Source organism: Apis cerana, linkage group LG12 (genome assembly GCF_029169275.1).
Source record: "Apis cerana isolate GH-2021 linkage group LG12, AcerK_1.0, whole genome shotgun sequence".
Taxonomy (NCBI): domain Eukaryota; kingdom Metazoa; phylum Arthropoda; class Insecta; order Hymenoptera; family Apidae; genus Apis; species Apis cerana.
Window position 1 is genome coordinate 7,490,096 of NC_083863.1, and position 17,456 is coordinate 7,507,551.

The 17,456-nt window shown below is 29.1% G+C and overlaps 1 protein-coding gene, 1 long non-coding RNA gene and 1 other non-coding gene across 27 annotated transcripts in view; 1 reads left to right on the top strand and 2 right to left on the bottom strand.

The window, feature by feature from the left end:
• The window catches only part of LOC108004228 (uncharacterized), a 262,800-nt gene extending 254,957 nt beyond the window's left edge, over nucleotides 1-7,843 (bottom strand). For 13 of the 22 annotated variants that reach the window (XR_009832161.1, XM_062082839.1, XM_017066983.3 and 10 more), the window contains exons 1-2: nucleotides 7,648-7,820; nucleotides 5,745-6,020 (exon numbers count right to left, since the gene is read on the bottom strand). Coding sequence is in view for 21 of the 22 variants with exons in the window: in XM_062082839.1 (XP_061938823.1) it covers nucleotides 5,745-5,785 (41 nt within the window). In the remaining variant the exon portion in view is untranslated. Of the gene's footprint in view, nucleotides 1-5,744 lie in introns of all 22 variants that reach the window. The other 9 variants (XM_062082827.1, XM_062082822.1, XM_062082816.1 and 6 more) reach the window with 8 other exon arrangements.
• A 69-nt stretch (nucleotides 7,844-7,912) lies between these two features.
• Nucleotides 7,913-13,015, top strand: LOC108004239 (uncharacterized). 4 transcript variants are annotated; one of them, XR_009832164.1, is made up of 8 exons: nucleotides 7,913-8,050; nucleotides 8,577-8,757; nucleotides 8,885-9,186; nucleotides 9,333-10,683; nucleotides 10,763-11,225; nucleotides 11,301-11,482; nucleotides 11,558-11,629; nucleotides 11,898-13,015. It is a non-coding gene; the product is annotated as an uncharacterized LOC108004239 (long non-coding RNA). The 4 variants fall into 4 exon arrangements; XR_009832162.1 differs by having other exon boundaries at nucleotides 9,125-9,186; XR_009832163.1 differs by having other exon boundaries at nucleotides 9,125-9,186; nucleotides 11,907-13,015.
• On the bottom strand, nucleotides 12,615-12,687 carry Trnav-uac (transfer RNA valine (anticodon UAC)). The gene has a single exon. It is a non-coding gene; the product is annotated as a tRNA-Val (tRNA).
• Nucleotides 13,016-17,456: the final 4,441 nt, after the last annotated feature.

Here is a 17,456-nt window from a genome sequence, read left to right on the forward strand (position 1 = left end):
CGGGAGGAATTTAGCGGGGGCCCACGCCGCTAAGATTTCTTGCCCGTTTCGAATCCTAATTGCCGGCGTAAAAGCAACCCGGATTTACCGGCGGAATTTCATCTGACCGTCGTTACGCGACGGCACAATGAAATTCCGCCCGAAATCGTTCTTTGCGATACCGGAGAGATTTTCTTTTTTTTCTTTTTTTTTTTTTTTTTTGCCTATTTGCTCTCTGACCGATTTCGTTCCGTTCCGATGGAAAACGAAAACGCGCATCGACCGACGATTAAACGTTGTATAGAATATCACGAGAATATCTATGCATGTAGTATTGCGATAGATTAATATTATAGTAGGTAATGTAATATTATTATTCCAAAGTTGGGATTAATATTCTCTCCCCTATGGATTTAATATTTCGGATTATTTGAGGCTAGCTAAAATTAATAACGAACAATTTCGTTATTGAATACCTTTCAGTAGGTTGAGAAAGTAATCGTTACACGAATCTGCTATACTTGAAATTAAACACAGATGTAAATGCATCCAAAGATAGTTTCAAACTTGAGGCGCGATTAAAATCCTCATCGAGCAACAGGAGATTCGTTCCGTTCGCGTACGATCAAAAAAGAGAAATTTCTTTCTCTCGAATATTCACCAAGAATCGCATAATCACCCATCCAACCATTTTCGACTTATCTTATCCCATTGGAGAAAATCTTGCGAATCTGAGGGCAACGGAATTATCTTTCGATCCATTCTTACTTTCACCCGTTTTCTTTTTCTTCCCCTTTTTTCTTCTTTTTTACGTATTTTCAATCTCTTCAGACCCGTTCTCGAGACCTATCCCCGTCTCCTTTCATCCCCTCCCTCTCCTTCGTTTCCCTCATATCCGGAAACGAGAGAGGATTTCGCTTGATCGGGTTGCACGCCTCTTCTCCTCCCGCGCGACAGATATAATTGCGAATGAGATTACACCCTCGTGCGAATCCTATTCAACGCTTTCACGTTGTGCATCCCCGTTTCGTGCACTTTTGCGAGATGGATGCATATCGGTGTGGAGAAGAGAGAGGGAGAGAGAGAGAGAAATTTTATCGGATAACGACGCGTTCGTCCATTATAATTGTAGCAAAAGACTGGTTCTGCTGTGTAACTACACCCTATTCGACGATGAGCGAGTATCCTTTTTACTTCTTGCTTTCAAATGTAAGAATAGTGAATGCATCCGGGATTTAAAAAGTCTCTGGAGAGTTGCTCTCGCGAATTTTATCTTTCCTAAGTGGACGTATTACGAGCGATTGAGAACAAGGAGAAGAAATTTTGAGAAATGCGTTTGATAGATTTTCGATGATTCCAAGAATTCGAATGCGAGTTGGAATTTTCAATTAACCATCTTTAGATTCTTTTTCGTATTCGTTGTTATTTTTTGACGGGCGAGGGTAATGAAAATAAGAGATTTAAATGTAGAAAAAGTTACGCTTTTAAAAAATATACGATGGAATATTAATTTTTTTCATAAATTATAAAATGAAACGATGGTGAATTAGTGAAATGGTATAAATAATCGTGGAAAGTTATTTTCGCTCGACGAAATAACAGTATCTTGTAACGCGTATTTAACAAGAAAAATACGACTCTGCATGCAAGATGATCTCTGCACAAAATAGATGCGGCAGAATAAACGCGTGTACACGATATTATCGAAAGCTAAAATTCAAAGTTAATTAAGGGAACTGAAAAATCTTGGATTAATTCCAACTTGCACGAATCGGATTAACATCTCGAGCTATTAAATCTCGTTACGGAGAAAAAAAAAATCAATCATGAATTATGAAACATCGTAGGGGAAACGGGAAAAATCAATCGAATAAAAAATGATGCGGAATATCGAGTGAAAATATCGAGAGAAACGAGAGAATTTATAAAATATTTGTCCATTTGTTCTAGCGCTATAATAAAATATTATAATCTGTTTCTCACAAAATAATTCAAACATAAAAACGCGTAAAATCCTTTCGAATAAAATTTTAATCATTACTCTAAATCCAAAGATCTATCTTCGAGTGCAACTCTTTCGAATTTCTTTCGAATCATCAATTTGTCGAGAAAAAAAAAAAATCTCAAATTTTCTAAATTAATCTAGACAAACAATTGCACTAGAAAATTAACTCGAATCAACTTCGACAACAATGATTCCTTCGTTTGCCATTTTAAATCGTTTTTTCTCTCTCTCTCTCCTCTTCTCTCAATTTTCTCATCCCCTTCTGAAACGTAACTGTATCGCGTGATACGCACTTCCTGTGGGTGAATTCCTTAACGAACTAGTTTCGAACGAGCTAGCATTTCATCGCGCCGCGTTTTCTCGCTCGAAACGCGTGGAATTCCGCGCACCAGTTGGCATTTTGACCGAACCAGGAGCTTGATCAGGGATACCGTTAGCAAATTACCCGCCCGTTAAATTTATATCGAATCAATCGAGCCGATAAAACGAGATACCTCGCCGTCGCTTTCGATGATTCTCAGATTGGAGGGGATTATTTCGAAATTACAACACTTGACCGACGAACAAAGATATTCGATTCTAGAATTTTATCAAGAGAACGATCAAAAAAGGATTTCTTTCGTTTCTCTTTCGCCTTTTCGAAGAAAGAAAAGTTTCCCCGGTGTTTTTTAACTCTTTCGAACGAAACATCGAATATCTCAAGTAAATGTAAATTTAAATATTTTCCATTTTCTATTATTCTCCAAAGAGTCTCGAATGAGAATCGCATTAATTCGAGCAAATATTGCAGATAGAACGAGCAAAAATACACGGCCAAGAAGAAGAATCCGCAACGTTTCATCGCGAATCGCGCTTCAAACTCTTGAGATCTATTTTTAATAGAATTTCCATCAATATATATTCGAAAGCAAATAAATATGAATTTCGTTTTCGAGAGGGAACGAGTAGACGAGCTATTTCAATATAATCAGTTTCGGGAGAAGTTGTGCCAATAATTATAAAATGTGCAAAATTATTACAAGATTCGTAATTGGGAGGAAATAATTTTAAATTATCTCCTCGCTTCATTATCTCGAGATTACTGATTATATTAAAAAATGATGGGATTAGAAAGAATAATTCTTTATTGACGGTAAAAATCTTGAATAAACTTTACGAGCTTATTATAATTTAACTATCATTGCACTTCGCTAAACTAAAACGGGAAACAACTAGGAATAATTATTACAATATACCCTCTTAAATCGAGAACAAGTCACAAGTTCAAAAAAAACTTGTGCTTAAAAAAAAAACATGTAATTAAAATATAATTACAAAGTGAAAAGAGTTATTTAATTTATTCAGACTTCCTCGATTCTCCCCTAATAAAACGAAATAAATAAAAATCCGTTACCGTAAAAGATCATTAGCGCCTATCACCTGTTCCACCATTCCAGATCCAGCCGGTCGGTCTAATGAAAATTAATCGAGAGAGCAAGACGCGGGCAGGTGTTATGATAATTCGTTTAAATTAACCCGGGTAAATATCCGTATGCAAAGTTATGCAGGGGAGTTAAATGAGATCACCTTGGTACGCGAGCATCGACGTACACCGGCGTGAGTCGTGGCCATTATTTACGCCGATGCAATTATGTTACACGTATCCCGCGCTCGAGTTTGCCTGTATTATTCTAATTTAGCCGCGCAACAACGCACACCGGTGTTTATCTCGATTACAGTTCGGTACTCGATAATAATAGACATCGTTTGCCGTTTGTGCCGCGCTTACGAAATCGTGGCGAATCCAATGTTGTTTTCTAACGAGGTGTGTTTTAATAATCGGCGAAAAGACGAGAGAAGACGTAGCGTAGTAGTGAAAATCGAACGGATACGCTTCGCACGGGCGAAACCGATTTTACCGACGGGCCAGTTCATTCTTTCTAAAAAGACGTTACAAATACGCGCAATTTGATATTTCGACGAGAATGCGCTCGTAGGTCTAGAAATTTGTTCCAAGATGTGTTTTTGAGATAAAGTTAGGTTTATATGAAAAAAATTATTTGATAAATGATTTAAAGGCATCGAATTAAGTTCTAGACCTAAGATTTGAAATGAAATTAGATTTGAATGTTTTCTATGTTTGGTTCGTTGGGTGACAGTGAGTAAATTATTGCTTTCCTAGATAACGATAAATTGGTTCTATTCTGGAAACAAAGGAGAATCGGCCTACATAACGTTTTCAATTTATGTATAGATATACCGTGCCTACTTTATTATATGGTGAAAATTTATAGACTGCGTGCGCTACATCTTCAATTTATGAACTTTGATCAAAGCTTGAGAAGTTTAATTGCAACGAACAATAAATCCCGACGGATACCGATTATTTTAACTGAAAACTTTATTAATTCCTTTCGCCAATTAGTCTAACGTTCGCTGTGTGATTATTCGTTTAATTATTTCTCTTGCCTTACAAGAAATTTCTCTTTTAAAATTAATCTATTAATTAACCTATATTCGAAACATAGAAACTCAAATATTTTAAATAAATAGAATAAGAGAATTCTGTAATTTTAAAACAAAGAGCGAAACTACCCTAACTTATTATACAATTCATTTTCAACTAGGATTGTATTCGAGTCATCTACGTAGTGATATTAAACGAACTGAATTAATAGCAACGAAAAAACGAGCAGCAAATAGAATCATAGAAACTGGCTCTACAAGTCTCGTTATATTTCTGGCGAAACGAATAAAAGGATATCTTCGTTATAGGGAAAAAATATCGGGGGTGGATAAAATCCCTTCACCGTTTCGATTCCTTTCAAACGAATTTTTCACTCAGAAATAATATCTATCGTATGTGGAAGTCTTTGCTCGAATAAACGATCGTCTTTTTCAAAGCTTTTCGCGCACTTTTATAAAGCTAACCTATACGATATGCATTTACACGATCCAAACCGATCTTCCGACAAATATGGAACCAAAAAACAGATATATTTATCCTTGCTTACGACCGATCCTCTCGAGCAAACGAGTCACAAAGACAGCCTCTGGTTACTCTTAAGACGTTCCACGAACACAGGAAAATCCTCGGGGAAGAGAAAAGGCACACGACAAATAACGAAACATTGGAATTACTCTTTGATCTTGACTCGTGTTTCGATTATTTTTCTGCCTTTTCGGTAAACCGAATAGAGGTAAAATTGAACAAGCGACTTTACTTCTTACAACGTTGCTCCTCGTTACCGACCGCATTATTCTATTGTTCCATTGTTCTATTGTGGCTAGTTATAGTACAGTTATAAATAACAACCTAACAAATTTCTTCGTGCGGGAAATATCGACGGTATCGTGAATTTATCGCGGTTTTGTGGCACACGTATGTGTATACCGAGTTTGTTAATGTTATTAGTATTTGTATTACCGTTAATATGATATTTATGTAGTTTGGGTGAAATAAGGTGTAAGAATTAATGTATTGATGATAACTATATAAAATAACCAATAGGAAGTCTTAAGAATAACGGTATGATTAACGTTTTTGGAAGAATTTTAAAACGCAATTATCATACAATGACCCTGTTGCATTTCATAATTACCGCGTCATCCTAACCTTGCATGGAAGTTCAACGTACCGAACGAATATTTTACAACTATCGAATTGTACGTCAATCTTTTTTTATAGTTTTCTCGAGAAAATTATTTACAATTTTAATATTGCGAATAAATTTAAAATGTGAACAAAGGAAAAAGAAAGAAAATATGGAGGACTACTCACCTTTTTGATGGCTTCCAGCGCCGCTTCAAAACTCCCAGCATGAGTAAACCGATGTAAACGAGGCCCAGGTGCCAACGGGCTTCCGACTCCCAGGAGCGTATCAAGCACCACCACCAAAACCAATCACCACACAACCACCGGTCAACCTCAACGATCTTTCCGAAAGATCAATTTAGTCACTCGAGTCACACCATGATCGTCCACTATGTATTTTCTTATTTCGATATCGATATATCGCGACCGACTCGTCACTCGATCAATCGATATTCCCGGATTCTGGAACAATCAATCGAACCGTCTAATTGGTTAATTGATTCGCGCGGGAAGCGTTGCTATTCGTGGAAAAATCGATAGTCGAACGAAAGCACCAATCGTAGCGCCACCACCAAAATTTTTAACTAACTATCTAACCAATAATTTCAATTCATTAAAATTGCACAATTATCATTTATTCGAATAAAAAAACTCAAATAATATTTTCCAGTTTCCTTATCGATATATATGAAACTTTTCCCTCCAGTACGTAATGATAAGGAAACTTTTCAACTACTAAAGAACCTTTATAGTTTCTGAGTATTAATGCATAATATGTATAGGTTTCGCACGTCAATACGGGTGAACGGCCTATGATTGTACTCTCATATATTGAACTGAGCAAACGGATTAATAACGTAAAAATAAAATAAATCATCGACGACATTCATTGTCTATTTTATCGATAAAAGCGATTATCGATTCATAAAAAAATTGTTAATAAACCGGAAAATATAAATTCAAGCTATTTTGCCAATAAAGAGGTTATTTATACATCTATCATGTGTAATCTTTAGCGATTAACGCGGATCAATATATAAATATTTTTATATATAAAATTGATTGATTATTATTATCGAATAATTTCTATCGTTTCGCAAAGAAATCTTATTAACGATGCTGTCAAATAACGAAAATTCCTACGACGGTAGACATCTCCACAAACATCCAATGTAACTTGTACTTACACGAGATAAACGTATGCCACTGATTAATTAGCTGCCAATGATGTCAGCGTTACCTAGGTACCCTGATTAATCGTTCGTCCTAAATAATAAATTGCAGATCGTGATAATGAAGACAGCAATTAGCTCCAATTTTTCGAAAAAACCTGTATCCGCTCGTGGAATCTTGTCTTCAACACTTTTTTCGTAATTACGTAATCAATCGAAAACTTTATCAATATCATGACAGTTTTGAGTATAATTTATGTAATATTATAGAAACGACCCATATGAAACCCAAACACATACAACACTATCCCAGTACAAAGCGTAAAATTTGACCGTTCCACTCATTTACGTATTAATTTCGGCACACCATCAATAAACAAACACAATGACTCATTTAAAATTGTACATGGCTATATTACGAAAGTAAACACGAGTTCATTTATCCTCAAAACTATCAACACAACGTAAAAGTATAACAGCTTGAACAAGCCACAAAAAAAAACTAGTCCGAATGGCGTAGTTTGAAATACAAATCGATTATTGCTTTGCGATTTTACGAATCGATGTAATTATCGAAATTTATCGATATGAAAATTAGGCACAGAACGATATTCATGTTCACCTCAATAAATATGAAAAAGCATCGGTTAATATAAAACGAATCATTCGCATGGAAACGTTGCTAGCAAAACAAACTTTTTCTTTTATTCCTACGCGTCACAATGAATCATCCTCACTTTAAAGAAATCGCAATCTAATATCGATTACATATAACTACGCAATACGGTATAATCGATATCTATACCATAAAATTTAATTCTAATCGAATAATCGTTTTCGACTAAAGACCACACTGATCACACTCAGAAACTTGCGAGAATGGTACATGACGCTACGAATTGATGCAGATTACTAACGTTTCCAAAATCTGACCCGGTAACCGCGTTCTGGATGCAGGAAGACGCAAAAACACTGACTGTGAGAGGTCGACGACGTATCGACGTAAGCCGCGAATATATAACGAACGTCGATCAGGCGGAAGTTGCACGCAAAACACAGACACGAACCGGCTGCACGCCGAACTCGAACTGAACTAAAGACAGAGATGGCAGACACGCGGTGGTACTCCTTCCCGGCAGCTCGCCGGGCACCTCGCTTCCCCCACCAATTCCCCACACGTCCCCTTCCTCGCAGTCACGGCTCAAGGTACAGCCGATACGAAGCGCCACGGGTTACGACGCTAATAATCAATCGAATTAGTTTTAATGTACGATGGTCCTTTTTTCAATAGTGAATTTTGAAATAATGTTACAATAAAAGGTATTTTAATTCTATTAAGACTATTTTTTATTGTATATAATGATTTATCGAGAAACTTTCTTTTTCTCAAAATTGAAAATTGTATTTGGTATTGTATTTTGAGGTTATATACATATATTGAGTAATAATAATATTAAAGATTAATAATAGAAAATTTAAGTAAAAATAATAATATGTAAATTGATTATTTTAAAACAAAATGATTCGATAAGCAAAAGATTTATAAACGTTTAAAATATAAAGTAAAATATTCGAAAATATGAAAAGTCCATTATAGGTGAAGTTTAGTCGAATATTTGACGTGATAAATTTTTCATAGCTTGAAAAGCACGTAAAAATTTCCTTTAGAGAGAATTTTCAAACGATCTGCCAATTTAGATTTGAATTTAAATTATGTAAAATGAAATAGATATTTCAATTCAATAATATAATCTTATTTAAAGCATGTATTGCAAAGATGAAGATTTTTAGAATGCAATAATAAGATATCTTATATTATCGTAATGTTAAAATTTTTTGATTCTAGATATAATTGACATAAAGCTTGTTCGATACATATCTTGATGATTTAAAGGCAAATTAAAGGCAAAAGAAAAAGACAGTGTTCATAAATTTACATTTAATATTCTCTTGCAAAGCTATTGCATCCTGTAACACGGACACAAAAAGCCCGGAACAAAGGAGAGGATGAATTCAACTAGCATTACGTAATCGTCATATTCATTAATTTTATTACAAGATAATTTATAACATAATTCAAAAATTCATTTTTGAAAAATAACTTTCTATCTTTATCAATCTTATCTTATCAATCTTTTATTTTATTTCAAATAGGAAATAAATTTTACTAAAAATTGAAAGTCCCTATCAAAGTATTAAAATAAAAAGCTAAGTGAAAAATATATTTATACATATTACTTTATATTATTAATAGTAACTAAACGAATCTTCTAATATAAACTCAAACAGAAATATTATGAAACAACCCTTAACATTTAATTATCCCCTGAGAATCTTTTATTTCCCTTACACTGCTCGCAGCTAAAGGTTACCCTGATTCCTTTCTATTTCTAGACCAATGTACCATGAAGCTACAGAGATGGTTCAATAATAATTATTAACAAAAAAACTATGAGGTAAGCTTATTAAACTAAAGTAATTATTAGTTAAAAAATTATATAAATTATCGACAATATACGATATAAGAATTTATAAAGATATAAGATAAAAGAATTTTATTTTATAAGAATTTTATAAGATTATAAGATAAAATCTATTCCAGGTATTTCCATTTAATCCAAGCTTATTTAAGCGAAAATCTTTAAACGTTATCTGTCCAATGATCTGTCTATATGATATAATAATCAAAAGGCAAAAGAGCTATTTCATTCTTTCAAGTTCTTCAGCTTTGCATGTATGCGTTTCAATGCAAATAACAGAGATTGCCACTTATTTCTTCTCATTCTTTTTCTTTTTTAACGAATCTAGATACAAAGTTTTAAGCATTCTTGAAGTATAGCTAACGATTAATTAAATCTTCATATATTTTAAAAAACAGTATTGCTTTAAATAATAAACAAATAAAACCATCATTCTCCCAAGACGAAGAAAAAAATCAAGAAAGCAATTTCTCATATTATCATGGAAATATTCCAAGATATTGAGAATTGTAGTTTACAATCGAAAAGAAAAAAATTCATTTCACGAGCATCTCCATCTTCGTGAATAAGAAATCATGTCCCAGATATCACGAAGAAAGTTAACGATCCAGCGCGCATGTTCAGCCCGGTTGATCGACGTTTCGAACTTTTCATTCGTCGAGGCGCAATCGAATCGTCGAAAGCTACTTCCGGCATCTCAGCCCGCCGGAAAGCTTCTCCCGTGACGGGATCCGGTGCAGCAATCGCGCAGTTTCGCGCTGGTTCCTCCGATTCGGCACAGCTGAGCCGACTTCGGCATTGCTCGGCCACAATCGTAGACGATGCATCGATTTTTCCTTCATTCGCTGCTGCTGCTGCAGCCACGGTGCATTGCTTTTGCACCGTGACCGCGTTGACACTTGCCAACTTTCCTTTCCAAGCCTTTCCTCTCTATATTCGCATCGTCTTTCTTTTTTTTCTTTCTTCCTCGTTCCTTAACGAGATTTAAAATAGGAAATAAAACGTGATGGATGAAATGTAGGGAATGTATAGGATAAAAAATAATGAGAATGGATTGATTGGATTTTGTTGTAATGGTTTTAAAATTAGATATTAATGTAGTTCCACGCGAATCTGAAATGTTTTTTATTGATTGAAAAGTTGTAAGGTCGGTTTATTTCGCGGCTTCATTAAAAATATTGCTTTTAATTACCGATGAGAAAGTTTCTTTTTTTCCAGAGACCAAGGAAGCTGTATAACCATTAGTGTTAATCAATTTCCACGAGGATTTATTGCCCCTTTACGAAGAACTTTTTAAACTCATTTATTTTTTCTCTTATGAGAAACTTCTTCACCGTTTCATCACTCTATACTCTAATGATAGACACTTTTAAATTTATGATGTGACTAAAACGTGAATAAACACTATGTATCAAAGAACAGTACGAAAAATCTCATCAAAGAAGAAAATTATTAGAAACAAAAGGAAATAATGTATGTAATTTTTACTTGATCATTATTTAAATTGTTATTTAAATCCATTATTTAAATATAATTTAATTGTTCATTTAAGTGTAAAAGATAGATTAGGGTCAAGTAAGGTGAAGTTCAGCGGTAAAAATGAAAAGAAGGTGCAGGTGGAGATGGATCAAAGTAATTTTAAATAACCGTGCGACTGGTTTCTCGAGATTTCACGCTGGTTCCTGACAGGTAATGCCCTCGGGACGCACATGGAAAAAAAGCAAATGGAAACCTAATGTATCGCCTCAGACGGACCTGTCATTGAAACTGATCATTCCACGCGGGAGGTACGGGTCCTTGCGTCTTATTCATGACCGACTACTTCTGGCCAATCATCTTGCATTCTGAATGGGCCACCTGCAGTTACAGAGAGAAGGGATGCATGATAAACTCGAACCGTTTGACCAGGTTGTTACCTAATCCTTTTTATTGGGCACCGATCGAACCACGTCAATCGTATCTGACCTCCTCGATCACAGATTCGTTTCATCGTTTTGTAGATGACGAAGATAAAGGTGGGAGTAAAAAATGCAACAGATTTGATCAAACTAAGAAATAAAATTTTCATTCGAAAATATAATCTCTTTTAGATAGATTAGTCCAGAACTTCTTTCTTCGAGCAGATAATGGACAATGCAACGTTTTATCGTGCACAGATTTTCGTATGAAAAGATAAGAAGCGCAGAAGGGGAAAGTCACATGAATCAATGTATGTAGAAAGATAAGGATTGTTCAAGGACAGTGGAGTTTAAAGGTAGCTCAAAGTATTCTCGTGAGTATACTCGACCCAATTTCTCCATCGTATAATTACTAAGCGAGTTATAAAGCGTGCATTCGTCCGTTTTAGAGACAAACGGTGAACTCCACGTCTCAATTTCTATGGGCTCGAAATATATGCATTAGGAAAGTCATATTTTACGTAAGTTTATCTCAAGAAACATATATCTGCCATCTATATATACTTTATATATTTTATCTTTCAGAAAAATTCTTAATATTAATTAAGAATATATTAAATTATATTATAATTAAATTTTGTAAATTATGATATAGATATTAAATTTATATGAAATTAAAAAATATGTTTAATTCATGTTTTATAAGAATCTATGATTCGTATTCATAATTAAATCTTTAATGCAATTTCATAATTTCGATTTCATATTAAGAATTGTCCGATAAAATAGGTTCGATAGGTTCCACGACAAAGAGAAAACATGAAAAAAGAAAATGATGAAAAAGGGAAGAACGAACGCGGTCGTTCAAAGACACATCGATATTCCCCATGCTCTCCATCTTGTCGTCACGATATAAAATACCGGCTAAAAAAGGAGCGCTGAATGGCCGATACCCGACTAAAAACCGGACTTGCTCTCGTTACACGAAGCCAAAGAAACGAAGCAGTTGGCTGCAGCACGGTGCAGGTGGGTTGCCAGATGGCCAGAACGGAAACAGTGAATGAAGGAACGAAAAGAAACGAAAGGAACACCGTTCATCACGAATACGCGACAAGACAAACGCGACCGCGCGAACCGAATACCAATTTCGAGTTCCTGTCGCGCGATTCTGGGCATTTATTCTCATTTTGTTCAACACGTTGTAAAATTCCACACAATTATAAAGAACAGAAAAAAATTGATTTAAATGTGATAATGGAATTGAGATTTATTTTTATAGGAAATTTATACATATATAAAATCTTTTTATACTTTTTTTTTTTTTTTATATTTTAGAATTATTGGGATTGAATTAATATAAAGTATATTTTTATGTGATAATATTTTTTAATTAATAATACGCTGTTATTAATTAATTTTTATTTTTCATTTACTTTTTCATATTTAATTATTTCAAAAGTGTTTTTTAGTTGTAAAGTAAAAATATAAAAAAAGAGGAGGGATTGGTGGTTCCGACCGGGATCGAACCGGCGACCTTCTGCGTGTAAAGCAGACGTGATAACCGCTACACCACGGAACCTCTTGATATCGAGATTTTTATTAACATAATTCATTTTATTTTAAGAATTTTTTTTAAATACTTTTAAATTATTATAATTTAATATCATATAACATTCGATTGATTATTATTGTCAATCAATTTAACTTATGCTTATTCTATTTTTCTCGTAAAATAGCATTTAGAATTGAATATAATAATTATAACTATTGTTATAAATACCATGACACTAATATTATAGAATTTAGTAAATTTAGTTTACTAAAAGTATATCAAATTTTATTATATGTATTATATGTACAGTAATAAATTATAAAAAGTGCAAAAATTAAATATAAAAATCTAAAAATTAGTAAATTATTTATTATTGTATTACAAAAATTAATTTTTAATATGATCGGAAGATATTCCTATAATAATACATTTTAATAAATTAAATTTAATAAATTAATAAATTTATTAATTTTTAAAAATAATAAATTTAATAAATAATAAAATGTTAGTAAATATTTTATATAAAATGAATAAATTTAATAAATATATACTATAATATAATAAGAAATATTTAAAATGATTTAAATATTATAAATTATATTTAAAATTAATTATATTTATTTGTATTTTATAGACATTTTTATCGACACTCGATCTTGCTTTCCGAGTTACGGTTATCAGGTGAAAAAAGACTGCATTCTGCTTCGATTATTGTTTGATTTTATACATAATATAAAATTATGTGCAAATTTCATATTTAAAATATACATATTTTATTCATAAATATTTAAAATATATTTATTTTGCATAATTGTTTTTTGCGCGTTTTACTCATGAAAATCGATATGATTCATTATTATTATGGACAGATGGAAAGTTATTATAATTCCAGTTATCTACGAACAGTAAGTTATATATTTCTAAAATAATTGATTAGTTTTTAAATGTATGTATATAATAAATAAATCGAAATTAAAAATAAAAAATATTTAATAAAATTTGATTTAAAATTTTTAAAATTATAAAAATGTATAGAATATATTTTATTTATTACTCATAATATTAATTATATTTAATATTCTTATAAAAATTATTAAAATTATTATTTTATTTAAATAAAATTTCAAAATGTAACATAAATAAATAATATAAATATATATATAAATCATTTTTCATTACCTTTCGCGAAAATTTTGTATATATTTTAAATTTAAATTTCTATTTTAAATTCCTATTAAATTTTTATTATTGTAAAAAAAAATTGTTACATGCATAAAATTAAAATAAAAATCTAAAAATTTTCACATAAAAATATCATTTAAAATATTTTCATATAGATATAGATCATATAAATATAGAAATAGATAAATATATAAAAATAGAATATATATATATATATATATAGATAAATATAGAAAAATAATATTATAAAATAAAAAGATAAATTTTAATTCGAAAAAATATGTTAATTATTATATACATTATCATAATGAATTATAAAATTCATAAATTAACAATAAAAAACTAAAAATTAATAAATTATTAACTATTATATTCAAAAAATCGATTTTGAAAGGATCGACAAAATTCGTATATTTTCGACAAGCTTCGTAACCATCGACGCGCCCTTCCACCGCGACAGATATAAATTGACACAAAGGAGTCATTCTTGTCATTACTTATCGAACCTTCCTAATAGATAGGTCGGAGCTATTACGCTCTAACTAAATTTAATTTTTTTTAATTTTTTACTTTCATTAAATTATAATATTATTAATATATTATATATTAATTATTTATTCTGCTTTTTAATTAATTTGCTTATTCCTTCATTTATTTATTAAACATTTATTTATTGTACATTTATTTATTTATTTATAAATTTATTTATTATTTTATTTTTTAATTTACTTTAACTTTTAATTTTTAATTTATTTTAACTTTTAATTTTTAATTTACTTTAACTTTTACTTTTTAATTTACTTTAACTTTTAATTTTTAATTAAGTTTAACTTTTAATTTTTAATTTATTTTAACTTTTAATTTTTAATTTATTTTAACTTTTTACTTTCACTTTACAATTTAATTTTTAAAATTTTTTTATTTAATTTTATTTTAAAGTTTTAATTTTTAATTTTTAATTTAGTTTAACTTTTAATTTTTAATTAAGTTTAACTTTTAATTTTTAATTTATTTTAACTTTTAATTTTTAATTTACTTTAACTTTTACTTTTTAATTTACTTTAATTTTTAATTTTTAATTAAGTTTAACTTTTAATTTTTAATTTATTTTAACTTTTTACTTTCACTTTACAATTTAATTTTTAAAATTTTTTTATTTAATTTTATTTTAAAGTTTTAATTTTTAATTTTTAATTTATTTTAATTTTTAATTTTTAATTAAATTTAACTTTTAATTTTTAATTTAGTTTAACTTTTAATTTTTAATTAAGTTTAACTTTTAATTTTTAATTTATTTTAACTTTTTACTTTCACTTTACAATTTAATTTTTAAAATTTTTTTATTTAATTTTATTTTAAAGTTTTAATTTTTAATTTTTAATTTAGTTTAACTTTTAATTTTTAATTAAGTTTAACTTTTAATTTTTAATTTTTAATTAAGTTTAACTTTTAATTTTTAATTTATTTTAACTTTTTACTTTCACTTTACAATTTAATTTTTAAAATTTTTTTATTTAATTTTATTTTAAAGTTTTAATTTTTAATTTTTAATTTAGTTTAACTTTTAATTTTTAATTAAGTTTAACTTTTAATTTTTAATTTATTTTAACTTTTAATTTTTAATTTACTTTAACTTTTACTTTTTAATTTACTTTAACTTTTAATTTTTAATTAAGTTTAACTTTTAATTTTTAATTTATTTTAACTTTTTACTTTCACTTTACAATTTAATTTTTAAAATTTTTTTATTTAATTTTATTTTAAAGTTTTAATTTTTAATTTTTAATTTAGTTTAACTTTTAATTTTTAATTTTATTTTAAAGTTTTAATTTTTAATTTTTAATTTAGTTTAACTTTTATTTTTAATTAAGTTTAACTTTTAATTTTTAATTTTTAATTAAGTTTAACTTTTAATTTTTAATTTTTAATTAAGTTTAACTTTTAATTTTTAATTTTTAATTAAGTTTAACTTTTAATTTTTAATTTATTTTAACTTTTTACTTTCACTTTACAATTTAATTTTTAAAATTTTTTTATTTAATTTTATTTTAAAGTTTTATTTTTAATTTTTAATTTACTTTAACTTTTTACTTTTAATTTAATTTCATTTCTATCTTTTTACTTTATAACTTTCACTTTACAATTTAATTTTGAAATTTTTTAATTTAATTTTATTTTATAGTTTTAATTTTTAATTTTTAATTTAGTTTAACTTTTAATTTTTAATTTACTTTAACTTTTTATTTTCATTTTACAATTTAATTTTAAAAATTTTTTTATTTAATTTTATTTTAAAGTTTTATTTTAACTTTTAATTTTTAATTTACTTTAACTTTTTACTTTTACTTTACAATTTAATTTTGAAAATTTTTTTATTTAATTTTATTTTAATTTTAAAGTTTTACTTTAATTTTTAATTTTTAATTTACTTTAACTTTTTACTTTTAATTTAATTTCATTTCTATCTTTTCACTTTATATCTTTTACTTTACAATTTAATTTTGAAATTTTTTAATTTAATTTTACTTTATAGTTTTACTTTAACTTTTAATTTTTAATTTGTTTTAACATTTTACTTTTATTTTAATTTTTTTTTCAAATCAAATTAATTTTTAATTTATTCTATCCTTTATTTACAATAATTACTTAATTGTTTATTATATGTTAATTATAAATAGACAAATAATTACTTAATTATTTATATAAATATAAATGAACTCTCTTTGTTATATGGGTCTCAATGTAGTCACCTCCTCGTTGGTGAGACCTGGTAATTGGCATCAGGTTTCATTTTGTATCAAGTCATTAAATATAAACATTATGTTAAAAAGATTTTATTAAAATATTAGAAAAATTATTTTTTGAAAACTGATGCCAAGCTAAGAACTACACTAATTTTTTTTGTATGTTTCAGATTTTTCTAATTTATGTATATTATCTACTATTTTTCTTATTATTGTAAAATTTTGATTATTTTGCAAGAAATTTCGAATATTTGTAATTCGCGACAATCTTATTAAAAACTATAATCCAGATGTTGATAACAAACAATTTTATATATAATTTTTCTAAAAAAAATATAATAATAACTTAAATTTCTAAAATTCTTAATTATTTTTTTAAGGAATATTTTATTCATAGCAGTATTTTCATAAATAAATACTTGCAAAAGAAAAAGATAGAAAATATTCGAATATATTTTGAATATTTTACTTCTTTTTCTATCCCATCCCTTCCTATTAATACAGTTTTATTTTCAGCAAATTTTTGTTGACCGCGCGCAATGCGGTCAGTAGAGTCAGTTCTTTGTTTCGTAAAAGTTTTTTTAAGTTCTTTAGTGAATAACGCGAAATTAGAATCAGTGTTTGCTCCGTAAAAAATTTTTTAAAGTATTTCATATATAATATAACGCGAAATTAGAGTCAGTGCCACTCTGGAGAGGGCCAGGACATTTCCACATCCTTCCTCCTACTTGATGATGGCCTTCACGATGATCTTCCTCCATCAATGCTGAGTATCTTCGCATCTAATGGTGAGTCGCATGCATTTATGTTCCTCCGGTCACTCAATCATGTCGTAGGACGAAAGGTCCGAATCGACACGAGTGACTGGTT